The 27,585-nt window shown below is 40.5% G+C and overlaps 1 protein-coding gene and 1 pseudogene across 3 annotated transcripts in view; both read left to right on the forward strand.

Moving 5' to 3' along the window:
* The window catches only part of ULK2 (unc-51 like autophagy activating kinase 2), an 87,392-nt gene that overhangs the window by 42,490 nt on the left and 17,317 nt on the right, over nt 1-27,585 (forward strand). For both annotated transcript variants that reach the window (XM_081161161.1, XM_081161162.1), the window contains exons 13-16: nt 5,028-5,196; nt 12,323-12,383; nt 18,712-18,849; nt 26,665-26,810. In XM_081161161.1, coding sequence (XP_081017287.1) covers nt 5,028-5,196; nt 12,323-12,383; nt 18,712-18,849; nt 26,665-26,810 — 514 coding nt within the window. The remainder of the gene's footprint in view (nt 1-5,027; nt 5,197-12,322; nt 12,384-18,711; nt 18,850-26,664; nt 26,811-27,585) is intronic.
* LOC308568339 (large ribosomal subunit protein uL22 pseudogene) lies at nt 22,426-22,970 on the forward strand (annotated as a pseudogene). The gene has a single exon. The product of its transcript is annotated as a large ribosomal subunit protein uL22 pseudogene (transcript).

A 27,585-nucleotide genomic window follows, 5' to 3' on the forward strand; every position in this document is an offset into this window, starting at 1 on the left:
AAGTGGCAACTGCTATTTTCCTGGGAAACCTAGGATGCTAATCAGCCTGTTGCAAACAGATGAGTCTTAAAGCTGGCAAAAAACCTTTTCACACAACCCTGCAGACTCAAGCTAAATAGAAAAAGTAGATGCGCAGGTAAGACATTATGTTCTCATGAGTTTAAAAAACACACTGGATTTGGAGTGATTGGGGATAAATGGGGAGGAAGTGTGTTGACAGGGAAGGACTTTATCTGGGGCCAGGCATAACTGGCTTCTTGCTGGCTCTGCTACTTGCTTACTGTCACTTTGGGCGAGTCAGCTCTGGAGCGGAGCCAGGGCTTGCTGTCTGTAAGGCGGCTAACTGCCCTTTGTGTGAGGGCGGTACGTGCTAGTGTGTGCAGGGTGCCTCACCATGGTGAGTACCGGGTGAGCCGGAGCCGTTATTATGAAGTATACATTTGATGCATATGTTACATAATGTGGAAGCAAAGCTTATGCTAGAACAAGGGAAACTGGAAGACTGTGAGAGAGCAGGAATAGAGGAAAAGACCAGGTAGGACGCTGAGCTGGAACTTGCTCTGACTGGCGAGAGCATGTTGGCATCTTTTGCTGGATACGTAGCATTGAAAGGAAAGCAAAACAGGAGCTAGGCTTTGGGCTACTGGGGAAGAGCAGAAGAGAGTGCCGATGGGGTGTTGCAGGGCAGAGAGGGTGTCATACTTAGAACCTAAAAATGTCAGTGGGAGACCATTTTTAGAGCTTATTAAAAGCTCACACTTAAAGTGAAAATAAAAGGGAAAGCAGGAACATTTCTTATAACTTCCGGTTAGTGAGATTAGAAAATGGGAGGTTTGATTGGTTTTTAATATAATCTGCCAAAAGTAAGATTGTTCCACACACCTGCTCTCCTTCCCTGGGCTGCAGCAGACTCTCTCAGGGCTAGTGCACACGGGGCGCACATTCTTTTTTTTTTGTTCTTTCACACAGATATGCAGCTGTGTCTTTTTCCAGAGAAATCTTTGAAAGGCAACTCTCCCCCCCAAAAAAACCCTTAAGATAAGTCCAAATCACTGGTTTAGTTAAGATACTGGCTATAGGTTAAATGCTATTTATTTATTTAATTTTAAGGATTTTTTTTTTTTTTAAAAAGTTTTTACTGATTTCAGAGAGAGGAGGGGAGAGGGGGAGAGAGAGAGAGAGAGATAGAAACATCAATGATGAGAGAGTCATTTGATCGGCTGCCTCCTGCACACCCCTTACTGGGCATTGAGCCTGAAACCCAGGCATGTGCCCTGACTGGGAATCGAACCGTGGTCTCCTGGTTCATAGGTCAACACTCAACCACTGAGCCATGCCGGCTGGCTGGGCTAGGTTAAATGATATTTAAATAATATCTCTTTAATATCTGTTTATTAGTTTGGTTCATTTATTACATGCCTGCTTTGTGTGAGGTTCTCAGTTGATACTAATGAATGATATAACCAGGTCTCTTACAATAAGGAGTTTTAATTGAATTGTTTGGAGAAGAGGCAGGCTAATCAATCACTGTTAGAAGCATGTGTGTATATGTCTTTATTGCCTGTGGGAATGTGGATGAGGGGTATGAAATCAGACCAAGAATGAAGGAAGGCTGCTCAGAAGAGGGACCTCAGCTGAGGCTTGAAGAAAGAGCTAGCAAGCCAGGAAAGCATGGCCACTGAAGAACTCTGCATCCCTCCATGGCCACTTATGTTTAAATTGGCTTGAACTAAATGAAATTTAAAATTCCATCTTAGTCACACTAGCCACATTTCTAGTGCTCAGTAGTCATCTATAGCTAGTGGCTCCATACTGGACAGCCTGGATAGAGAACTTTCCATCATTGCAGGGAGTTCTGTTGGACAAGGCTTCTCTCAGCAGGTCAGTCTGGTGGATGTAAAGAGCATTGGTGAGGGGAAAATAAAGTTAAAGACGTAGGAAGAAGCTGTATCTCGAAAGAATTTGAGCATTGAGCAAAGGAGTTCCAATTTTATCCGTAAGGCTGTGTTGAGTTACTTGAATGATTTCAAGTGGAGGTGTGCTCTAGCCAGATACTTCTGAAAGCAGGGTGGAAGACTGGACGGGACAAGTAGAGAGGCCTCCTCACCAGAGGAAGGAGAACAGCCCATGACTGTTGTAGCTTTTTTGTTGTAAAGAATGAGGGCTGAGCTAAGGCAGCAGTGGGAAAGAAGCAGATGGGATGCAGGTGGGAGAAAGGGAACGCATTTGCAGAGCTGGGAGATTGGTTGAACTTGGGACGTAAGGAAGAGGGAGACCTTAAAGGGAGTGACTGGATGGGTGGTGGTGAGGGCACTCAGTAAGGGAACACAGGGAGGAGGGCTTTGGAGGATGAGAGCAATGAGTTAGTGTTGTACAAGCAAGCCACGGGCTAGAGCTCATCGGAGAGCATCTGGGCTCAAAGTCATCATCATGCAAGCGGTAGCCGAAGGTAGGTCATGAGTGGTCACTGGGGTAAGTATAAAACATGTCAGGAGTAGAGGACCAGGGTGGCATCTTGGGGAATGCTGTACTCTTCTCTTTGAAGGGGCAAATGAGAAGCAGGCACCCACAAAAGAGAAGTAGGGAAGGCAGGCAGAAGCAGGGTCGCTGAATGAAGGGGTAGAGTGTCAAGAAAGGAGTGGTCCACAGTTCAGCTGCAGCAGAGAATTCAAGGAGCTTAGGGAGTAGAGGAAGTGTCCGCAGGACTTGGCAATGGGCATTACTGGTAAGCTTAATGAAGACCATTTTATTGGAGCATTAAAGGCAGAAAGTGGATGATGGTTGATTAACGGGTATATGGGTAGTCAGGAATTTGAGTCGGTGAAGATCGATAATTTCAAGAAACATCATTAAGAGAAGATGGTAATTACAGGGATTTGAGATGGGAGAAAACGAAATGGTAATGTGCAGAAGGGGAAAAGCCAGAACCAAGGCAGAGGGCAAAGTGTCAGGAGCAAAGGGAAGCTGACCTAGGTCATGGAAGAGGTGGGGGAATGGGGTTAGAACGAGGGCAGAGGAGAGGTTGGCTGTTCATGCAAGAAGCCCCCCTTTCACAAGGTAACTGTGGATGCAGATAATTTTACAGGTAACAGGAAGAAATGAAAAAAGTTTCTGCCTAAACCACTGAAAGAAGTTGTGGACATACTTGGAATCACATCTCAACATGACTGCTTTTTAGTTGTGTGATCTTGGGCAGATCCTGATCATCTGAGTTTTGTTTTTGTTTTTTAATCCCCACCCAAGGATATTTCTTCCACTGCTTTTCAGAGAGTGAAGGGGAGGGGGGGAGAAACATCGATTGGTTGCCTCCTGCATGTGCCCCAACTGGGCCAGGAATCCAGCCTGCAGCTGAGGTAGGTGCCCTTGGCTGGAATTGAACCTGGTACCTTTCAGTCCACAGGCCAACACTCTAACCACTGAGCCAAGCCAGCCAGGGCCTGATCTTCTGAGCTTTTTTTATTTAAAACTGGAATGGCCCGGCCGGGCATGGCTCAGCTGTTGAGCATCGACTTAGGATCCAGATCGTGGTTCGATTCCTGGTCAGGGCACATGCCCAGGTTGCGGGTTTGATCCCCATTCGGGGACGTGCAGGAGGCAGCTGATCAATGACGACTCTCTCATCATTGATGTCTCTCTCTCTCCTCTCCCTTCCTCTTTCTGAAATCAATAAAGATATATTTTAAAAAATGGAATAGAATTCATATTGGGACTGAAGTTAGCTAATACTTGGAAAACTCTTCACAGTATCTAGTCCATGGTTGATGTCCACTATAGTTAGTCCTTCCATCTTCCCTTCCTTGAGATATAAGTTCTCTTCAAAAAGTAATAGATTTTATGTTGTGTACATCACACACACTCAAAAAGAAGTGATAAGGAGATTTGAGACTGATTTCATTGCACAGTGACATTAAGAGAAGCACCAGCAATGAGTTGGGTGTTTAAGACTTGAGTTTAAAGAGCATTATGTAGTATTTTTCCTTTTCTTAAATGGAAACAAAGGTTAAACTTAATGGGGACTTAAACATAATAACTTTTTAGTTTGTTGTTTTAGAAAAACCATTATATAATCAGGACATTCAGTTAGAGTTGTCACTAGAGACCTTGAACTGGGCAAGTGCTTACTAGGAAGGTAAAGAGACACCTGTTTGTTTAAATATTTTCATAGTTTTCTTCCCTTGCTGTCCTACCTCCCACAGACCAACTCTTCCCCCTAACAAAAGAAATACACCTACACCTTTAAGGTTTTCCAAACTTTTTGTGAATATAAATAAACCTCAGGCTTAAATGCAGTTATTCTTATTGATATATTTACTTTTTTACATAATATGGTCTCCAGCTTTCCTGTTTGTAACTTTTTCTTCATCGGAGATTTAAGACTTTATGTGCTTCCAGGATGTCATTAAAATCCCTGGACATTTTGTTTTAGTCATTAAGTGAACAGTTATCGAATATCTGCTTTGCAAAGCCGTGAGCGAAACTGGGGATACTGAGATGGTTCAAACTCATCTCAAACATTTTTGGAGAGGCGTACGGGTACATGTGGTAAGTGGCATGGTGTGTGTATATATTTCATATATATATATATATATAAAATATGTCTTTATTGATTTCAGAGAGAGGAAGGGAGAGGGAGAGAGACATAGAAACATCAGTGATGAGAGCGTCATTGATCGGCTGCCTCCTGCACGCCCCCTACTGGGGATCGAGCCCACAACCCAGGCATGCGCCCTGACTGGGAATAGAACTTTGATCTCCTGGATCCTAGGTTGATACTCAACTGCTGAGCCACACTGGCTGGCATGGTATATTTTTAAGTATCCCTTTTGGAAAACATTTAAGAAGTCTTTATGCAAAGAGATTTGAAACTGTGCTTTTCTAAAGGAAAGATTTCCGAAGACATTTTTTGAAATTTTAGACGAAATTGAATTTATGGCTACTTTTATGAAAAAAATATTCTTTAGTCTGATGGCTCTTCTGACTTGCACTTTATTATTAGGCCAGGTTTAATTTTATGTTGTTAATTTTAGTCCTTTCCAGATGTGCAGCATATTCAGGAAGAAACCCTGTCCTCCCCACCTCTGGGTCCTCCCAGCTACCTACAGGTGTCCAAAGATTCTGCCAGTACGAGTAGCAAGAACTCTTCCTGTGACACGGACGACTTTGTTTTGGTTCCACACATCTCGTCAGACCACTCATGTGAGAATCTTTTCTAGCTATATACATTCTATTTCTTAATTTACTAGACTAGCATTGTTTGTTTGTTTTTTTAACCTTTATATCACGCTCTCTTTTTATTTAGTTTGAATTCCCAATATTACAGACCTGCCTTTCTAAAATATTCTTAGTCATCTTCCATAAAATCATAACTTTGGATTCTGAAGGTGCATGAAAACTTTATAGAAAATGATCTCATTCTGTTTGTATCTAAAGATACAAATAGAAATAATTTGTATAATAAGAAAAATTAAGTTTAAGGAAAGGAATTAAAGGAAGATCTCTTTTAGAAAAAAACCTAAGGGTCACAGTCTTAAAGCAATCTAGAGGCCTTCAGGAAATAATGGTGTAAATTCAGGAGCGAACTTCATAGACATACAGGGAGAATATTTATGAAGAGAGGTGAGTCCAAGTTGACTGAATACGATAGTTCTGTTTTCATTGTCTGGATTTTCACGTTTGAGTTTTGGTAAATTGTGTATTTCACAGAATTGATCCATTTCATCTAGTTTGTCAAATGTGTGGGCATAGAGGTCATAGTAGTCCTTTATAATCTACCTTCCCATTATCTATCTTTTTAATTTCAGTGGGATCTTTAGTCATGTCCTCTCTTTCATTTCTCATATTAAAAGTTGTGTCCTTTCTCGATTTTCTCAAACTTTTCAAATTTGGTCTTGTTGATTTTATTGATTTGCTGTTTTCAGTTTCATTGATTTCTACTTTAATTGTTATTATTTCTTTTATTCCGCTTACTTTGAATTTAACTTGCTTTTTTTCTAGTTTCCTGGGGTGGAAACTTAGAGTTTAGACCTTTTTTGTTTTCTAATACATGCATTCGATGCTGTATATTTCTTTTCAAGCACAGCTTTCACTGCTTCCCACACTTTGATAAATTGTGTTTTCATTTTCCTTTACTTAAAAATATTTTAAAATTTCTCTTGAAGCTTGTTCTTTGACTCATGAGTTATTTATTTATTTATTTATTTTTAAAAAATATGTCTTTATTGATTTCAGAGAGAGGAAGGGAGAAGGGAGAGAAAGATAGAAACATCAATGATGAGAGAGGGTAATTGATCGGCTGCTTCCTGCACGCCCCCTACTGGGAAGCCTGAAACCTGGACTTGTGCCCTGACCTGGAATCAAACCTCGGTCTCCTGGATCATAGGTGGATGCTCAACCTCTGAGCCATGCTGGCTGGGTGACTCATGAGTTATTTAGAAGTGTGTTGTTTAATTTCCACATATTTTGGGATTTTTCAGTTATCTTTCTATTAATTTCTAGTTTTATTCCATCATTATCTGAGAGAGTAGAGATTGTATGATTTTTATTCTTTTAAATTTGTTAAGGAATGTTTTATGGTCCAGTCTGTAATCTGTCTTGGTGAGTTTGAGAACAATGTGTATATTCTGTTGTTGTTAGATGAAATAGCCTGTAGATGTCAATTATATCTAGGTGATTGATGGTGCTATTGAGTTCAACTTTGTCCTTACTGATTTTCTGTCTGCTTGACCTGCCCATTTCTGAGAGGGTTTGTTGAAATCTCCAACTATAATAGTGGACTCTTGTTTCTCCTCGCACTTCTGTCAGTTTTTGCCTAAATGGCTTGACTCATGTTAAGAATTGTTATGTCTTCTTGGATAACTTATTTTATGTAAATAAGATTTTATCATTAAGTTATGTCCTTCTTTATCTCTGATAGCTTTTCTTACTTTGAAGTCTGCTCTGTCTGAAATGAATATAGCTACTTCTGCTTTCTTTCAATTAGTATTAGTGTTGTTTATTTTTTCCATCCACTTTTTTTTTTTAAGAATAGTTTATTGATTTTTAGAGAGAGAGGGAGGGAGAGAGAGAAAAAAAGAAGAACATTGAAGTGAGAACTCAACATCTGTCGGCTGCCTCCTGCACAACCAACCCCTACTGGGGGTTCGAGCCCGCACCCTGGACATGTGCCCTGACCGGGAATTGAATGCAGTTACCTGGATCATAGGTCATTGTTCAACTGCTGAGCCACACCATCTGGGCTGCAATTTTTTCTTGATAGCTATGCATGGTGTACCAGGTGAAAGGGACTGCTGTAACTAGGCCTTTAGTAATGTGGTGGTGAGGTTCAGGGGAGGGGCAGTGTTTTGTAGGCCTATGACTAGGTCTCAGTCTTTTAGTGAGCCTTTGACCTGAGAACTTCACAGTGTTTTCCAGCTCTTTCTCCAGTATTAGGTGGACAGGATGGCTAGAAGGGCAGGAATTGGGTATTTCTCTTCGCCCAGGGCAGTTAGGCTCTGAGCTTAATGTGAGCAGATTAATAGTTTCCCCTGAGGGCAGGCCTCGTTAAGATCAGAATGCTCTGACTTAACTTAAAAATGTTTCTTTTCCCCTCTTCCCACTGAAAGCAAGAAGAGATTTTTCTCCAATATTTACTGGGAGTCTGTGAGCTCCTGGAGGTAAATCTGACATATTTTGAGCCACCCTCTGACTGGGTCCTCCTGGAATTTGTAACTCTTAGAGTTGTCTGCACTGAGTCTCCAGCACATTGTCAATTATGGTTCAGGCTTTTCTGTCCTGGCTCTGATTTCCAAGCAGGTTTCTATTGGTGAGTCTTCTCAGGTAAGCCAGAGCTCCCTGTATTTGTCTGTCTCTGTCTCTCCAATTTTTGGGGCACCCGTTTGCCCTGTGTCCTCCCCTCTCTTTTGGATACAAGACGAGTTACTGGTTTTTCAGTCTGTTAAACTTTTTATTTGTTAGGATGGAATGCCGACTTTTAAGCTCCTTACATAGGAAAACAGATATGGGAAGAACCCATGTAAGATATTTAAAACATCTATACAATTTAAAAGTGAAAACAGATACCTGAGTACCTTTCTCTGATTTTATTTTTTTGTCAGATTTTCTATCTTTTTGTCTTTTTGCTCTACATTTTTAGGGAAATTTCCTTAATGCTTTCTTCTAACACTTCTATAGAGTTTTTCATTTATCCCTCATATTTTGAATTTTCAGAAGCTCTTTCTCCCCCGCTCTGAGTAGTATTGTTCTTACTTCAGGGTGAAATACTTTGTTTTATCTCTGAGGTCATTAATTATATATATATTTTAACTTTTCCTTGAAAAATATTTTAGTTCTTTTTTTCTACCTAGTTTGTTTTGGAGTCTGGTCTTCATATTAGATTCTTTCCTTGGCTGTTTGGTGATTGTTGTATGCTCATAACTAAGGATGGAAGATTAAAACATTGCTTGAGAGCTCTGTGTGTAGTGGGTCTAGGAGCAGTGAGCCTCTGCACTGGGCGGTGTGGCTCAGTCACTGCCTTGGACTGCTTCCTTTTGGGGGGCTTCTCAGATCCCCCAGAGAAGACTCAGCCAGTCTTCTGCCTAAAGAGTATATACCTGATACCATGTGGGGGAGTCAAATAGGGGAAGAAGGCTGGAGGTTGCAAAATTTCACTTACTGACCCCCATTTCCCCCAACCATCTCTTGCTCTATACCACTGCCTTCATCTCCGCCTGGTGCTCTGCAGTTCAGAGACCCTGTGTTTTATTCTGTCCTGAGTATAAACACCTAGTCTCTCCTGTAGTGGAGGATCTGATACTACTAATTACCAGCCTTTTGGGAATCTGATATCAGTTGGTACTTCTGGGCTTTCCTTCTGCTGGCTAAGGATTGTATCTTCTTGGGTCTACTAGGTCAAATACCATTTATATCAACTTTTTAGCTTCCAAATTTTTGTGGCTGTTGACTTTTCTGTTCTTTTGCCCTTGTGAGTTTAGGCTCTTTTCTCTCCTTCCCTTTTCCCCTGTAGTTTCAAAATAACTACATGGCATCAAAATAACAATTATGATTACTAAAAAAACATTTAAAACTTTTTGTGGGTCTTTTTGTCCTTAGGACAATCCCATTAGGAATGTCCAAATTAAATTACTGAGTTTAAATTCTCTTGAAAAATTCATTTTGTTACCAAAAAGGGGACCTACCTGGCCCTGAGCAGGTCTCTCTAGTCCCAGCCGTTAGTGTGTGGGTTCTTGACTTGTGCAGGAAAAATTTTACAACATGAGTCCAGGTGAATATTAGAGCATGTTTGTTAAAGTTAGGGACAATGAAACAAGAAAGGGCTGGGGAAATGAGCCTAGGCTGGTCTGCTTTGGCTCACTAAGAAGTCAGAGAAAAGGGGGCCTTGGGGACAGGTTCAGAGGGGTTGCCTGGGACAAACTGCTGGCTGCTGCCCTGGTTGCAAGCCTTGTGGAATCCCACAGAGTTTAGGTTCATGCGTGTGGGGAAAGGGGGGGAGGAGGTTTGGGCATGCTCCTGGGAGGGAGAGCTTGTGCTGGGATCTTGGTCTTAAGGGGTTTTAAATGCCACGTATTTAGGGGAGGATTTCGATAGAATATCCTCAGCTTTATGCGGGTGGACCAAAATGAAGTTTATTCTCTTAACTTCATCTTTCCTTGGGTGTGGTTTTGCCAACTAATTGGATTTCTGGTGTCCGTCTCCCTGAGTAGGGTGATTTAAGCTATTTACCCTCTGGTTGGGGAGGAGAAGTGCAATCCATTTACATAAGCCTCTTAAGTGTCCCAGCTTTAGGGAAGATAGGATTTACTAGATGGCTGCCAAATGCTTGACATCTAGATTTTCTAGGTGGCTGCAAACTGTTTATTGGTTTCAGTTTCCCTATTCTGCTTGTCCTGGCTTACTCTTAGCCTGCCTCAAGTTTGGTGATTATGCTATCAAATTGATATATGTTAGGTTCCTTTGCTGCATTTTACTTTTGATTTCTAGGGATTGTTCTTTTCTTTTAAATTTAATTTTGTTTCATAATTATGTATGGTTTCAAACTCAAAGCTACAAAATGGACAGCTAGTGAATCTAGCTTCTGTCATGGTCCCACCTACCCTGTTTCTTACTTGATAGGCAACTATCGTCTTTAAGACACAACTACTTCCTTGCCCCACCGCTCTTTATCCCCTTATTCTAATTTGCTTTCCTAACTCTTACTTCTCCCTGACATGATTACCTCCTTTCACTGCTAGAATATAACCTTCATAAGAGCAGGGACCGGGATGTGCCAAAATAAATGCATCTCTCAGTGCCCATGTAGGGCCACTCAGAGGAGTGTTTGTGACTGCTTTTGTTTCTTTTCCCTTTTTGAGCATAAGGTGTAAGTTAGAATAGTTTTTTGGTTTTTTTTAGATTTATGTTATTTGGTCAACATTGTGATTTCACATCAACACATACTAATTTTACCTTTACAGTCATTTAAAATCACACAGGGCAATGTGACATAGTGGATATAACAGTGACAAGGGCTGAGGGGCCCCTGCCTTCTGAGCTGTGCTCTATTCCCATAAATAGATGACTAAGGAGTAGATGGAGATGGCTGGTGTCTGAGGCCCCAGCTTCCATGGCACCTCGTTCAACCCATGCAAGATCCAAGAGAGTATTTATGATACAGGAGGTGCTCCAGTGTTAAAGTGAACTAGACTGTTTAGTCAGCGGTGCTGGAATGCGAGGTGTGTGTCTAAAAATCACCACAACCTGCAAAGCTGTTCAGTAAAAGCAACAGAGTTTATGGGCAAATTGGGATTAGGGGGGTACAATACTCAAAATGAAACCGGACAACAAATGTGTCTGGGCTGCTTGTCACTGCTTGAGCCAGTTAAGCAGAGACAGGGTTGAACTGTATATGAGCATTTTATTTTCTAATGTTGCCGGCAGCATGGGACAGCAGCAGGTCATCCATGAAAATCTGCTCTACCACCCTCCCTTTCTGTAAACCAGCTGCTTGTATTGGGTAGAAGGACGAAGATTAAGAATGAGTATGACTGATACAGGTTACCGGCAGTGTGGGCTGGGGTTGCAGAGGGTGGGCGCCTCCAGGTGGTTACAATCCAGGACTACACTGGGCAACAAAGCTGTTAATCTTTCCATGATTTTAGGCAGTTCTAGAATAGGAGAAGGGACGCATTTCGAGGTTAACTCCCAGGTCCCGGGCCTGCAGCTCCCAGCCAGGTCAGAATGTGCTTTCTCTAATCAGGGCAGAACAGTCATGGTTAACAGAGCAGGGTTAATATTTCTTATATAGCTAGTTCCCACTATTCTGTTTCTCCCTCCTGCCCCTAACAAAAACTTTTGTCAGTGGCATATTAAAAGAAGCACAATAAAACCACAGCACAGTTTGTGCACTTATTAAATGGTGAAGAAATACATAAATGTGACACTTTACCTTGAGAAGACCTGATGTTTGCTTATAGAAGTGGGCATTGATAGGATTGCAGTCTGTGAATTAAGCTGCTTGCAGTGTTCTGTGTTCACCTGTTGTTACTCATGGACGAAACTGCATGTAAGCAAATGGTTGTGCTCAGATTGTTTCCTAATGTTGACATAAGAAACATCCAAACCTGTAGAGAATTTTTATGAGTTTATGTGAGCCAAACTGACGATAATTGCCAGGAAGCAAAACCTCAACGGATTGAGAAAATGCTCTGGAAAATGGCAGTTTTGTGCCCTACTTTTTACACATTAGAATCAAAGGAGAAGACTTAAGGGGATTATGTGAAATCCATTGGTGATAGATTAGGGAGGCAGGAGAAAGCAAATCCAGGAAATCTCTGGGATTTGATAAAAAGTAAAACCAAGAGACACATACTTTCACATTGATGCGTATAGGATAGTAACAATTAACATTTACAGCACATAGAGATGGTGTGCTGAGGCGGGATAGGATAACAGTGGGGCTCTGTGGTCTCCTCCTCTGGTGGGAGAAGGTGCCTTGTGGGGTCCGGAAAAAGGAAATCACCCTGACATTCCAAAGGCATGTTTTCATAGATGCAAAAAAACAATAGCCAGGCTCAGTCAAGGTAAAGACTGACCTTTGTCAGGGAAGATACTGGCCTAGGACATGACTACCTGCCATGACTCGCTTTTAGTTAGGAAGTTTTCATTTCAGACCGTCCTCTGTGCTGACTTTAGGTCTCTGAGTTGGTAAGGCTGCCATGCAGGCCTCCCCTGAGCTTGTCAGGCTTAGTATGTGGCCTCTGTTTTGTCCACACTAATAATCATGTAGAAACAATTTATGTTTAGGTAGATGGTATTAGCAGAACTGACTATATTTCTCTTTCTCCTTTAGATGATATGCCAGTGGGAACTGCTGGCAGACGAGCTTCGAATGAGTTCTTGGTGTTTGGAGGGTATGTTTACATATAATTAACTAAAAGATTTTTTTATGTTTTAAATATTTTGTGAGTAAAGTTATAGAACTTTGTGTTTGTGATTCTAAAATTTATTGTTTTTCAATTTATCATTTAAAAAAAATATATACTTGTGTTAAAAAACACATAAAATCTGCCTTCTTAACCATTTTTGAGTTTATAGTTCAGTAAAGTATATTCAATATTGTCAAAAAGATCCAGAACTTTTTCACCTTGCAAAACTGAAATTCAGTACTCAGTGTATAATAACACTCTCCATTTCCCCTTCACCAGGCCCTGGTAACCACCATTCTGCTTCCTGTCTCTATGAATTTGACTACTTTATATAACTTCATATAAGTAGAATCATACACTGTCTTTCTGTGACTAGCTTAGTTCAGCCAGCACAATGTCTTCAAGGTCGTCCATGTTGTAGCATGTCTCAGAATTTTCTTTTTAAGGCTGAATAGTATTCCGCTGTGTGTGTACACACCACATTTTATTTATCCATTCGTCTGTCAGTGGGCACTTGGAGTGCCTCCGCCTCTTGGCTACTGTGAATAATGCTGCTATGAATGTGAGTGTGCAGACATCTGTTAATTAAAAGACCCTGCTTTTAATTCTTTTGGATATATACTCAAAAGTGGGGTTGGTGGATCATATGGTAATTCTATTTTTAATTTTTTAGGAGATGCCATACTGGATGCACCATTTTTATACATTCCTACCAACAGTGTACAAGGGTTCTGATTTCTCCAATTCTTGCAGACATTTGTTATTTTCTGTGGGCTTTTTTTCTTCTTGATAATAGCCATCTCTTTTTATGTTTGGTTTTTTAGTAGCCATATCCTTAATGGGTGTAAGGTGATCTCTCATTGTGGTTGTGATTTGCATTTCTCTAATGATTAGTGGTTTTGAGCATCTTTTTATATACTCATTGGCCATTTGTATATCATGTTTGGGGAAATTGTCTATTCAAGTCCTTTTCCCATTTTTAAATCAGGTTATTTTTTGTTATTGGGTTGTAAGAGTTCTTTATATATTTTAGATATTGACTCTGTATCAGATATGCAATCTACAAATATTGTCCCATTCCATAGGTTGTCTTTTCACTCTATTGTGTCCTTTGAGCACAGATGATTTAAAATTTGATGTAGTCCCATTTGTCTATCTTTGTTACCTGTGTTTTTGGTAGCCATATCCTAGAATCATTGCCTAATCCTATGATTAGGCATGAAAATTTTCTCCTATGTTTTCTTCTAAGTGTTAATATTTTGGGGTCTTATGTTTATATTTTTAATCCATTTTCAGTTATTTTTTTAATACGGTGTAAGGTAAGGTCCAACGTCATTATTTTTCATGTGGGTATCTAGTTTTCCCAGCGCCATTTGCTGAAAGGCTATCCTTTGCCCGCTGAAAGGTGTTGGCACCCTTGTCGAAGATGCACTGGTAGGTTCTGGGGTCTCTGTTAAAAGTCAAGGCCTCCAGCTTTGCTCTTTTCCAGGATGTTTTGACTTCAGATCAGTGCAGCAGAACAAATCCTCGGGCGAGGATTAAAAAATTCTGTGGGTATTCAGGATAAATCACCATAAAGCCATCCAGTCCTGGGCTTTTTTTTTTTAAATCCTCTCCTGAGGATGTTTACTGATTTTAGAGAGAAGGAGACAGAGAGAGAAACATCAGTGTGAGAGAGAAACATCGATTGGTGCCTCTGGTACATGCCCGACCGGGGACCGACTCCACAGCCGAGGCACGTGCCCTGACCGGGGATCGGACTCCAGCCTTTTGGTGCACAGGCAATGCCCTGGGCAGCTGAGCCCCCGGCCAGGGCTGGATTGTATTGTTTTTTGGAGGGGGGAGCATAGGGAGGTTTTCAGTTACTCATTCAGTCTCCTTACCAGTTATGGATTTGTTCAGATTTTCTTTCTTCATGATCCAGTCTTGTTAGGTGGTGTGTTCGTAAGAATTTATCAGTTTCTTCTGTTACCCAATTTGTTGGCAAGCAATTGTTTATACTATTCTCGTATGATACATTTTTTTCCTGTGGCATTAGCTGTAATGTCCCTTCTTTCATTTTTTAATATTAAGTCTCCTCTCCTTTTTTATTTTTTATTTTTTATTTTTTATAGTTAATCTGGCTAAGGGTTTGTCAATTTTGTGATCTTTTAAAAATACCAACTCTTAGATACTTTGATTTTTTTTCTATTTTCTCAATTTTGTTTATCTCTGCTCTAATCTTTATTATTTCCTTCTTTTTGCCAGCTTTGGATTGAGTTTGTTCTTTTTCTAGCTCTTTGAGGGATAAAGTTAGGTTGTTGATTTGAGAACTTTCTTTTTTAATGTGAGCATTTATAGCTATAAACTTCCATCTTGGTGCTACTTTTACTATATCCCATAAGTTTCAGTATGTGTGTTTTCATTTTCATTTTCTCAAGATATTTTCTGGCCTACCTGGCACGGCTCAGAGCTTGAGCATCGACCTATGATCCAGGCAATCACAGTTCAGTTCCCTGTCAGGGCACATGCCTGGGTTGCGGGCTCAATTGGGGGCGATGACTCTCTCATCGTTGATGTTTCTACCTCTCTCTCCCTCCCCCTTCCTCTGTCTGAAATCAATAAAAACTTTTTTTTAAAGATATTTTCTGGTTTCTTTTGTGATTTCTTCTTTGACTCTGGTCATTTGTGTGTTATTTAATTTCTATAGATCTGGATTTTTCTAATTTTCCTTCTACTGTTGATTTCTAGTTTCTGTTCATTTTGATGATAAAAGATACTTTGCATGATTTGAATTTTTAAGAATTTGTTAAGATTTGTTTTGTGACCTAACATGGTCTACCCTGGAGAATGTTTCATGTGCACTTGAGAAGCGTGTGTGTTTTTCTGTTGGTGGGGGAGTGTTCTATAGATGCCTGTTAGTTTCAGTTGCCTATTGTGTTGTTCAAACTCGCTGTTTCTTTATTGATCTTTCATCTGGTGGTTCTATCTGTTATTGAAAGTGGGGTATTGGAAGTGTCCAACTATAACAGTTCTGTCAATATTTGCTTTATATATTTGAGAATGCTGATGTTTAGCCTATAAATAGTTATAATTACAGTATCTTCCTGGTTAATTGACCCAATGTCATTTTTTGTGTCTTGTAACAGTGTTTGACTGAACGTTTCTTTTGTCTGATACTAATATAGCCATCCCTGCTCTCTGGGTTACCATTTACATGGAGTATCTTCTTCCATCCTTGCACTTTCAGCCTGATGGGGAAAGATTTATTATTGTCATTTTGTTATTTTTCTGTCTTGTAAGTTCTTTGTCCCTCCCTTACTCTCTAGCTTCCTTTGTGTTGTGTGGACTCTCACATTGATGTTTCTCTCTCTCTCTCTTACGCCCCCCTCCCTCCCTCCCTCCCTCTCTCTCTCTCTAAAAATCAATGGAAAAAATACCTACCCCACCCCCACTTTATGTTATTGATGTCACAAATTGCATCTTTATCTATAATGTGTTAATTAACATAGATTTCTAGGGTGGTGTGTTTTTGTGTTTGCTTTGTGTTTTTTTGTACCTTTTTTTTTTTTTTTAAATATATCTTTATTGATTTCAGAGAGAGGAAGGGAGAGGGAGAGACAGAGATAGAAACATCAATGATGAGAGAGTCATTGATTGAGCCCACAACCCGGGCATGTGCCCTGACCGGGAATTCAACCCCGATCACCTGGATCCTAGGTCGATGCTCAACCGCTGAGCCACGCCCGGATTTTTGTACTTTTGCTCTTAGATTCTATACAGGAATTTGGGACATGCTGATCTCAAAGGAGAGGGGAAAAAGAGTGATGGCAGAACTACTTAGTGGCTCTGGAAGCTTCTGGTCTGTCACCAGTCTGTGTTCCTCTGCTTTGAGAACAACATGTCCCAAGTAGGAGCTGCTCTTCCAACCGCGGCTTCCCAGGTGTTGTGGCAGGGAGTACATCAGGGCCTGTAGAAATGGGTCCAGAGAGATGTAGTGAATATTTTAAAAAAAAGTCATACATTCTATCACAAGATATTAAGTGCAAGTGAAAACAGGAATATAAAGAATATTTAAAATTATGCTGTATGCAAAATTAAAATGGTTCCCTGCAGATGAAACACTTATTCTTTATGGAGCCATTAAGATTTTGTTATCTCCATATCCCAATAGATACCACCTCATGGAACAATTTTAGTAGTGGTATATTTACTTAATTCTTTCCTTAGAACCTCACTTTTATTGAAATGAGTAATTTTTGTCTAGGCGTCAGAAATTTGTCTGAAAAACTGGTTCTAGTTTTATACATTAGGACAATATAATTCAGGATATAGAATTTTACTTGTAGCACCCCCTGAGGAACATACATTGAGTGATATATATGTACATGCTGTTTGATGTTAACTAACACCCTTGAAAGTCTTAGCATCTGAAGTTTTGGCCTGCAGTACTTTGGTGTTACTGGGCACACATTTAGTCTACCATTTCAGGAGAGCGTTGCTTAGGCTAGGAGCCTAAGAATTAATCTAAAGCGTAATGTAAATGACACTATTGTGAGCCGCACTTGAATGGGTCCTTTATTTTTCTTAGGTATCTTAGTAGTGAAATGCCCCAAAGTACCTTCTCCTTTGAATTTTATTTCCTCTAGCTTCTCAGAGGGTTTATAAAGTTGTACTTCTTGACATTATTGACCAGTTTACTGGCCTTCCTTTCATTGAATGCCGGCTGGGTTATATATGCCTACTAGTTACTTAGTTACCATGAACGCTTCACCAGCTCTGTGTCCTTACTAACTTGAGGCAGTAGAAAGATGGCATTTGTTCATTCCCTTTCTCATTCTTGACTGCTGGTTATTCTGTTACTGAGCAACCTAGGGTGTCAGGCCTGTGTGTGCACTGGGCTGGGGGCATCGGAGTTAATAAAGTCTTGTAAAGCTGTTTAGTCCTGAGAAGTAGAAGTGTTTTGTTTTGCTTTTAGGTTGTAGATAAGCTTCAAAATCAGATGTGTAGATATTAAAAACATAAATAAATCATTGTATTTAAAAGATACTTAATAGAATTAGGTAAGTAAAACTAGCCAGAGTGTATAGATGCACCCTGAATGGTGTATCTATCAGTCAGGATTCCACCTGACTGTAAACAATAGGGTCCTGACTATGGTGTAGTTGGACACTACAGGTTTTGTTTTCTTGCATGAAGAGAAGTCAAGATAAGTAGTTGTTGCCTTCATTTCTGTGTCTCAAGGAAATTTTCTATAGTTCTTTTGGCCTTTTCTTCATGGTTCCAAGATGGCTGCTGAAGCTTCAGCAAGCATGCCCGCATTCCAGGCAGGAGGAAGAATGGATAGAAGACTTTCCCTCCCATCTTATTGACCAAGAAAGACATATGGTTACTCTGGCTGCCAGGAAGTCTGGGATATGTCATAATTAACTGGGAGAATCACTACCTTCCATATTTGAGTTCTGATAGTAAGAAACAGGTGAATGGATATTGGGAAAGCAACAGCTCTGCTACAGATGAGATTTTCTTTTGATTTAAATATAAAATATCTAATGGTTTAAAATGTTCTAAAGTGAAACTAGAAAATAGTCATTGTTTTACTTAGATAACTGTATAATCTCTTTTTATATCTATAATGTTGTAATTGGGGAAAAATGGGAGATTTGCATGGTTTTTTTAGAATTATAGAAAGGCAGAAGAATGAAGTAAGTCATCTTAAGGCTCTATATTGTTATGTTGTAAATTGAACTGAAAGTCATCTAAGGACATACTATTTCTGAATTTATGAAAATCAGGGAAACAGACTATTAAGAAATCAAATACTAACATTTAAAAATGTGGACCTCAGATCAGTTCTATGCTTTGAGAGTTGCACAGTGTATTTTCAATCTTCATAAAAGTCAGAGTTCCATGGGAATGCTTAATGCATTCATAACTTTTATAAACATTCCAGTCATCTTTGCTCTTGAACTTCCTGTTCATTTACCCAGCTTATTTTCCTAGAAATATTTTTTTCTCTCAGTAATGAATAGCAGAATGTAGGCAGATGAAGCTGAGTTTTGCCAACCTACTTTTCTTAATGTAGAGGAATGTTTTTTCCAATTCTTGTTATAATTCTTAGTCCTCAAAATGCATAGGAATGCCAGGAGAGTTCTTTAAATGAAAAATGAGGTTTTTTTTGCTTTATATATTTTTGTAAGATGATCGTTTCTTACATACAGAAGTGATCATTTGGCTTCTTCTAGAATTTTTCTCTAAATATTACCAATGGTTCAAATAAAAGAAAAATGGTCTCACTTGGATTTCTTTCTTTTTCAATAAATTATGGTTGCAGACAGTGTCAGCCTACTGTGTCCCCACACAGTGAAACAGCTCCAATTCCAGTTCCTACTCAGATAAGGAATTATCAGCGCATAGAGCAGAACCTTACATCTACTGCCAGCTCTGGCACAAATCTGCATGGTTCTCCAAGGTAAGCTAGTATTTTTTTCCTTTCTAATCTCTTTTTCTTCTGTTTTAAAAATATTGAGGGTTCCAGTCAAGGTGGTGGCATAGGTAAGCGTGGTACTCAGAACCACATCAAAATTACTACTAAACTACAGAACAACCATCATTTAGAACCGCCTGAAATCTAGCTGAACATAAGTCCTATAACTAAGGATATAAAGAAGAAACCACATCAAGACTGGTAGGAGGGGTGGAGACACAGAATGTCTGGTCCCACACCCACGTGTGGCAGATAAAAATCAGGAGGGAGCCTGGCTGGCATGACTCTGTGGTTGAATTTCGACCTATAAACCAAGGAGGTCAGGGTTTGATTCCCAGTTGGGGCATATGCGGGTTGCAGGCTTCATCCCCAGCATGCAGGAGGCAGCTGATCAATGACTCTCTCCCATCATCAATGTTTTTATCTCTCCCTCTCCCCTCCTCTTTCTGAAATCAATTTTTTAAAAATTAAAAAAAAAAAAATCAGGAGGGATATCTTGGCTGTGGAGGTCCCCTTGAGGAGTGGGGGGTCCCAGTCCCACACCAGGCCCCCCAGCCCAGAGTTCCAGTGCCAGGAAGAGAAGTGCCCATAACTTGTGGCTGTAAAAGCAAGCGGGGATTGTAGCTGAGTGAGATGGAGGCGGCTGGAATTCAGACAAGCAGCATCTGGCCTCTGCATACCCCATACCTCTTGCTATGTGGCCCTAGGCCCAGCACTAGCAGCAGCTGGCCTTGGTTTGCAGCTTGTCCTCTCGTGGGCACCTCCAAGCCTAGCACAAGTGACAGCCATCTGTCGATCATTTTGTAGCTTTTGCGGTTTGGCCCCAGGCAGAGCACAGGCAGTGGCTGACCCTTTACCTCCTGGGAGGCCCCAGAACCAGTGCACCCAGTGGACAGTTTCAGACCACACTGGATTATAACCCTACCACCTCCACAAGTGACATACTGAAGGGGCAGACTCGGTGAGCACCAAAACCCCACTGAAGCAAGTCCTGCTCTGTAAGATCGGCCTCTGTATAGCAGCTCCTCTGCTGTAGTCACAGCCAGTTTTCACAGCTGATCAGCTCGATGGTCAATTCTTCCTGGTGATGCCAGTAGCAGTCAAGGCTCAACAATAACAGGACAGTACACACAGCCCACATAGGGGAGCACTTGCAGGGTCCAGTTTGGGTGACCGGGGGTGCTGTGCCACTGGGCCCTACAGAACACCTGCTACATAAGGCCACTCCACCAAGTCCGGGAGACATAACTCTACCTAATACATAGAAACAAACACAGAGAAGCAGCCAAAATGAGGAGACAAAGAAACAAGTACCAAATGAAAGACCAGGAAAAATCTCCAGAAAAAGAACCAAATGAAGCAGAGGGAAGCAAACCACCAGATACAGAGTTCAAAGCAGTGGTTATAAGGATGCTCAAGGAACTTAGTGAGAACTTCAGCAGCATAAAAAGGACATGGAAACCATAAAAAAAGAACCAGTCAGAAATGAAGGATACTCTAACTGAAATGAAGAATGAATTACAGGGAATCGGCAGTAGAGTAGATGAAACAGATTTATGTCAGCAGTTTGGAATACAAGGAAGCAAAAACCAATCAGAACAGTAAAAGAAAAAAGAATCCAAAAAAAAATGAGTGTAAGGAGCTCCTGGGACAACGTCAAGTGTACCAACATTCACATCATAGGGCTGCCAGAGAAAGAGAGCAAGACATTGAAAACCTGTTGAAAAAAATAATGTCTGAAAAATTCTTTAACCTGGTGAAGGAAATAAACATACAAGTCTTGGACGTGCAGAGAGTCCCAAACAAGATGAACCTAAAGAGGTCCACACCAAGATACATCATAATTAAAATGGCAAAGGTTAAAGACAGAGAATCTTAAAGGCAGTAAGAGAAAAGCAGTTAGTTACCTTCAAAGAAGTTCCCATATTAAGACTCTCAGCTGATTTCTCAACAGAAACTTTTCAGGCCAGAAGCAATTGATGAGAAATACTCAAAGTGATGAAAAGCAAGGACCTACAACCAAGATTACCCAGCAAAGCTATCATTTAGAATTGAAGGACAGATAAAGAGTTTCCCAGACAAGAAAAAGCTGAAGGAGTTCATCACTAACGGGCCAGTGTTACAATAAATGTTAAAGGGTCTTCTTGAAGAAGAAGAGCCCAGTGGGTGTGGCTCAGTGGTTGAGCATCAACCTAGGATCCAGGAGATTGAGATTCAGTTCCCGGTCAGGGCATATGCCCAGGTTGCGAGCTTGATCCCCAGTGGGGGGCGTGCAGGAGGCAGCCGATCAATGACTCTCTCATCATTGATGTTTCTGTCTCTCCCCTTCTCCCTTCCTCTCTCTGAAATCAATAAAGACATATTTAAAAAGAAGAAGAGGAGAAAGATAAATACAAATAATAAATGACCATAAAAAAGGAATGAAATCTTACCATTTGCAGCAGCATGGATGGACCTAGAGGGTATTGTGCTGAGTGAAATAAGTCAGTCAGAGAAAGACTTATGTGGATTCTTAAAGAACAATATAACCAACCAAACAAAACAGAAACAGGCTCATAGATACAGAGAACAGATTGATGGTTGGCAGAAGGGAGGCGGTTGGGGGACGGGTGAAAAAGGTGAAGGGATTGAGAAGTACAGACTGGTAGTTACAGAATAGTCATGGGCATGTAACATACAGCACAGGGAATATAGCCAATAATAGTGTAATAAGTATGGTGCCAGGTGGGTACTGCAAATGTCAGTGGGAACACATACAAAATAATGTAAACTGTGATTTAAAAACAAAATTTTTATTAAAAATATTTGTTTTTGTTGTTGAAAGACCTTTTACTTTCCATAGCCAACTTTGTCCCTTATGTATGTGTACAGGGTGGGGCAAAATAGGTTTACAGTTGTTCATATGGACAATAATTAATAATAATACAAGAATAAGCTCAGTGTTTCGTGTACTCACAGCTGTAAACTTACTTTTGCCCCATTCTGTATTGATGGTGGTGTACAAAATGGTACAAAAAATGGAACAAAATTTTTTTTTCTAATGGATCTGTTTAGATGATATTTAAGCTTGGCTGAATAATATATGTATATATTTGTTCACAAATATAATAATTATTTTGAAGAATTGAGGAAAATGTGTTAAAAATGGAATCCCACCAGCCCTAGCAGATTATTTATATATTATTTATTTCTCCTACATCCTGAACCCTCACTAAGGTAGCAAAGAAATGATGATAATGTAAGTCCACAAAGAGACATATAATAAGAATACACCCTGGCCCATGTTGCTCAGTGGTTAGAGCGTCGGCCTGTGCACTGGAGGTACATAGGTTCGATTACCAGTCAAGGGCAGGTACCTGGGTTGCAGGTTTGCTCCCTGCGCATGCAGGAGGCAACCAGTTGGTGTGTCTCTCTCACATCATTGTTTCTCTCTTCCCTCCTCCACTCTCTGAAAAGCGAAAGCAATGGAAAAATATCCTCATATGAAGATTAACAAGAAACACACAACATAAATAAAAAGAGCTTCCTCTCTCCAAAAGCGGCCAGAGGTACTCTCTGAAAATGGTTCACTATTCACTTGACCCAGAAAACCACACAAAATCATGCAAATCAAGAGGTTCAAATCTTCGTGTTCACTTTAAGAACACTCGTGAAACTGCCCAGGCCATCAAGAGTATGCATATTCGAAAAGCTACCAAGTATCTGAAGGATGTCACTTTACAGAAGCAATGTGTGCTATTCTGTCGTTACAATGGCAGAGTTGGTAGGTGTCCCCAGGTGAAACAATGGGGCTGGACACAGGGTCGGTGGCCCAAAAAGAGTGCTGAATTTTTGCTGCACGTGATTAAAAACACAGAGAGCAATGCTGAACTTCAGGGTTTAGATGTAGATTCTCTGGTAATTGAGCACATCCAGGTGAACAAAGCTCCCAAGATGTGATATAGAACTTACAGAGCTCATGGGTGGATTAACCCATACATGAGTTCTCCCTGCGACATTGAGATGATCCTACTGAAAAAGAGCAGATTGTTCCTAAGCCAGAAGAGGAGGTTGCACAGAAGAAAAAGATATCCCTGAAGAAACAAAAACTTATGGCCTGGGAGTAAATTCAACATAAAATAAATACTAATAAAAGTAAAAAAATAATAATAAAATTTTTAAAAAAGTGAAATAAGAATAACTATTCAGTGGGTGGGAAATTTCAATAAATTTCTGGGCTACAGAAAGAGAATGGAAGATGGATGCCTGCTGTAGCAGGGCAGGCAAAAAGTGTGTGATCAGAGATTCTGATGAGAGCAGCTGCCCCATGGTAGTACCCTTTCCCTTAGAGGCTGAAATCTCAGAGAACTCAGATGGAGTGGAGACGTGAAAGTGAAGCCTATGGCTAGAAATAGGAAAAATAAATCTGAAGGAAATTGTAAGAATGCAAAGAAAAGAAACTCATTTAAAAAATTAGTACCCTTAGAGAAAGGTTAGAGACTGCATCCATAAATAAGAATGAAATCCTATTGAAAAAAATCAAAATAAAGAAGACCTCTTGGACATTACAAAAATATAACTAAAATAAATGTTGGAAAACAAAGTTGAGGAAGTGTCTGAAATAGGTGAATCAGATAAAGCCGGAAAATATAAATGAAAAATATTCTTCAAGGCTTAATTGATACAGGTATTCCAGAAAGAAGAAGAAAATGATGAGGAAGAAAATTTCTAGGAAATAATAAGAAAAATTTTTCCAGAATTGGAGGATACAAGATTTTAGATTAAAAGGGCCCACCCAGTAAATAGCTCAGTGAGTGGAAAGTGACCCTCACCATCTCGTAGGATTAAATTGAGAAAACTTCCACGAAGGGCATTTGACAATACCTGTGAAAATTATTAATGCATAAAGCTTAACCCAGCACTTGAACTCCTGATAGCATATTCTACAGACCCCAGTCCTTCCTGTGTACGAAACTGCATGTGTACAAAGTTGTCATAGCACAGGAGAAATAAGCCAAATGCCCACCAGCAAGGGACTGATTTATTACAGTTTATCTCTGACAATCAAACTCTTTCCCCAAAAAGCAGTTCTCTGTGTACTGAGACAGAATAATTTTGAAGGTATGTTATAAAATGAAAAAGCAAAGGTGATCAGCAGGTATTGGCAATGGTCTCAAAGTGTGGTCTGTGGCTCCTTTTCAGCGTGTTTGTGTGTGCTCTGGTAGTGCAAAAGCAGTGATGGAAAAACGGCTGGTGCCTTAAAGTGCCTCAGGGTGGTGGCCCCCAACTGTGCTGTTAGTCTGTGTTCTGTACTGTCACACACTTGCGGCACCAAGAAATGTCTTCAGTGAAGCAGTAAAAATTACTGTTTTTCTTTGAAAATCTTAGCCTTGCGTGTGGAATGTAGGCATAAAGCACTTTTGCTGCACATTGAGTAGTGGTCTTAGGAAAAGCACTTGTATGATTGTTTCAGTTGCAAGATGAACTAGCCACTTTTCCATGGAACACCATTTTTACTTGAAAGAACAAAACTATGATTATGGGTATTTGGCAGACATTTTGTCAGAAGTGAACTAAGTCTGTCATTTCATAGAAAACAAGCGACATTAAATTTGAGCTCCTGAGCAAAAATTAGTATTTTGGAAAACTTGTATTCACCACTGTGATCTTGATGGCTTCTGTTATGTCTTGACAGCCATTTCTGTTAAGACTGATGGTCCTGTTTTGATATGAATGTGACTTTTTGATACTGTATAATGTGTCAACATTTGGAATATCTGCTTAACTCATTCAACCAATATTTTCTAAGTGACCAAATGTTTAAAAAAATTATGTGTAGATGAAAGATCCATTCCAAAGGCAAGATATTTTGCAAAAGAATGGATTTAAGGTAATAGTACATAATTTCTCTGACTTGGTTTCCAATTCCACGCTGTGACTCAGCTTTCAGAAATGACCACATGCTGAGTTTTTGTGTAGTATCGAAGAGAAGTGTTTGAAAAGGCTACCAAAATATTTCTCCCCTTTCCAGTTATATATCTGTAAGTCTGGGTTTCCTTCACATACTACACCAAAAGTAACACGTTACACAGATTGAATGTAGAAATAGGTATGAGAACCCATCTGTCATCTATTCAGCTAGACATTAGAGATTTGCAAAACTGAAAATAATGTCGCGCTTCTCACTTATTTTGGAAAATAAAATTATTTTTCATAATTATGTTACCTGTGATAAGTTTATTTTTAATGAATTACAAAAATTTCTGGATGTTTTGTGTGTGTTTTTAATCCTCACTTGAGGATATTTTTTCAACTGCTTTTCAGAGAGAGTGGAAAAGAGAGAGAAAAGCATCGATGTGAGTGAGACACATGGATTGGTTACCTCCTGCATGTGCCCCAACAGGCTGGGGATTGAGCCTGCAACCGAAGTACGTGCCCTTGGCCAGAATCAAACCCAGGACCTTTCAGTCTGCAGGCCGACACTCTAACCACTGAGCCAAACTGGCTAGGGCCAAAAATTTGTCTTAAATTATAATACAGTAAATATCAACTTGTTTATTACATGAACAATATTTCTCTGGGATCTTCAGTAATTTTAAGAGTATGATGGGGGTCCTGGTCGGTGTGTCTCAGTGCTTAGAGCATCAACCTGCACACCAGAGGGTCATGGGTTCGATTTCCAGTCAAGGGTACATAACTGGGTTGTAGGTCTGATCCCTGCCCCAATCAGGGCACAGATGGGAGGCAACTAATTGATGTGTCTCTCCCACATCGATGTTTCTCTCTCCCCCTTGCCCCTCCCTTCCACTCTCTCTGGAATCAATAGAAAAAATATCCTCACTCCTCAGGTGAGGATTTATTTATTTATGCTTTTGGGGTTTTTTTAATGTTTTTTAATTGATTTCAGAGAGAGGAAGGGAGAGGGAGAGTGATAGAAACATCAGTGACGAGAAACAGTTGTTGATTGGCTGCCTCCTGCACGCCGGCCCTTACGGGGGATCAGGCGTGTGCCCTGACCCGGAATCAAACGCAATCTCCTGGATCATAGGTTGATGCTCAACCGTTGAGCCACACCAGCTGGGCTTAGGTAAGAATTTAAAAAAGGAAAAGAAAAAAGTATAATGGAGACCTGAGACCCCCAAAATTGAAAATGGTTGGTATATATAACATTATCTTTGTTAAAACAAGACGAAAGTATGATTATATAGTGGCTTTTTAAACAACGCAGGGCTTAGGGGCACCAATACCCTGTGCAGTCGAAAATTCAACTTCCCCAAACCTTAGCTACTAGTAGCCTACTGTTGACCAGAAGCCTTACCGGTAACATAAATGGCCAGGTAACACATATTGTGTTTATTGCATGGATTATATACTGTATTCTTACTATAAATAAGCTAGAGAGAAGAAAATATTAAGAAAATCATAAGAAAGAAAAAATACATTTACAGTATCTATTGGAAAAAATACATATAAGTGGACTCACTCGGTTCAGACCTGTGTTGCTGAAGCTGCCAGCTGTATTTGCAGCTTTGGGTTTGCCTTTGTATGAATGAGGAACTTGGGAAGGACATTAGAAACTGAAAGTAGCGGTAACCTTTTGAATATGATGGAGGGGGTGCTGAGAATGAGGTAGACAGGACACGAGGATGAGAGGGAGACTTCGCTGTACAGTTTTATACATTTTATATTTGTTCATGTGACTGTGTTATGGATTTTAAAAAAATATACTCCGTGGCATATTTCTAGGACATTTTAGGAAAAAAGACAAAAATAGAGTCCTAGAATCTGTCAGAGAGGGAGTCATTTTATTTTTCTTCTCAGATCTGCAGTGGTACGAAGGTCCAACACCAGCCCTATGGGCTTTCTCCGGGTGGGATCCTGCTCCCCAGCGCCAGCAGACACAGTGCAGACAGTCGGACGAAGACTCTCTACGGGGTCTTCCAGGCCTTATTCACCTTCCCCTTTGGGTAAGAGTTTAGAGCAGTTGTTTTCAACTGTTTTTCACTGTAACAGATCTGACATGACACTCTCTTTAGGAACATTGGCTTACGATGGCAGTGAGTCTCAGCTGATTGGGAATCCTGTCCCATCCCTCCGACTACTCCCTACTACCTCTTGAGAAGCTCTGGCTAAATCTGTTAGGATGTCTACTGGAACTATAATAATGATTAAAGTACATAAAATGCCCACCCTGCTCGCCACTCAGCTCTCTGAGGTTGAGAAGACAGTAGTGTACATAGCAAGCAGCACTGTGTTGCGTCTGGCAGAGGTCTGACAGCTCTGGGAGAGACTTGGTGGCAGCTCCGTGGGAAGTCTCCCAACTCTCCTGGAACCGTATACAGCAACAAGGAAAATGCTAAGATAAGGCCAAAGGCAATAGTGAGGCAACAGCAACAGCAAAACCCCAACCAAACCTAAAAACTTCAAAGCACAGTTTTAGTGAAACTAAGAGACAAAGAAAATGCTTCAACTCAATACACATGAGAGAGGCCAGAGCAGCAGGTTGCAGAATGTGTGAGAAACAGCGTTGGTGTGGTGGGGAAGAAAAGGCAGTGCAGAGAGGGCCTGAGGCGGCAGATTTCAAAACTGCAAAATATGCACACACGTACACACCCCTAAAAGGAGAGGGCGGCCACCCTCCCCCAAGACTGCTGCAGCGCTCAGGATGGGAAGGAATCTTGGGAGGAGGCAGAGTGAGCAGCACAGTGCCCAGTAGCCCTGATTTCAAAACAAAACCACAGT

The sequence above is a fragment of the Miniopterus schreibersii genome (genome assembly GCF_964146895.1).
Source record: "Miniopterus schreibersii genome assembly, chromosome: 16".
Taxonomy (NCBI): domain Eukaryota; kingdom Metazoa; phylum Chordata; class Mammalia; order Chiroptera; family Miniopteridae; genus Miniopterus; species Miniopterus schreibersii.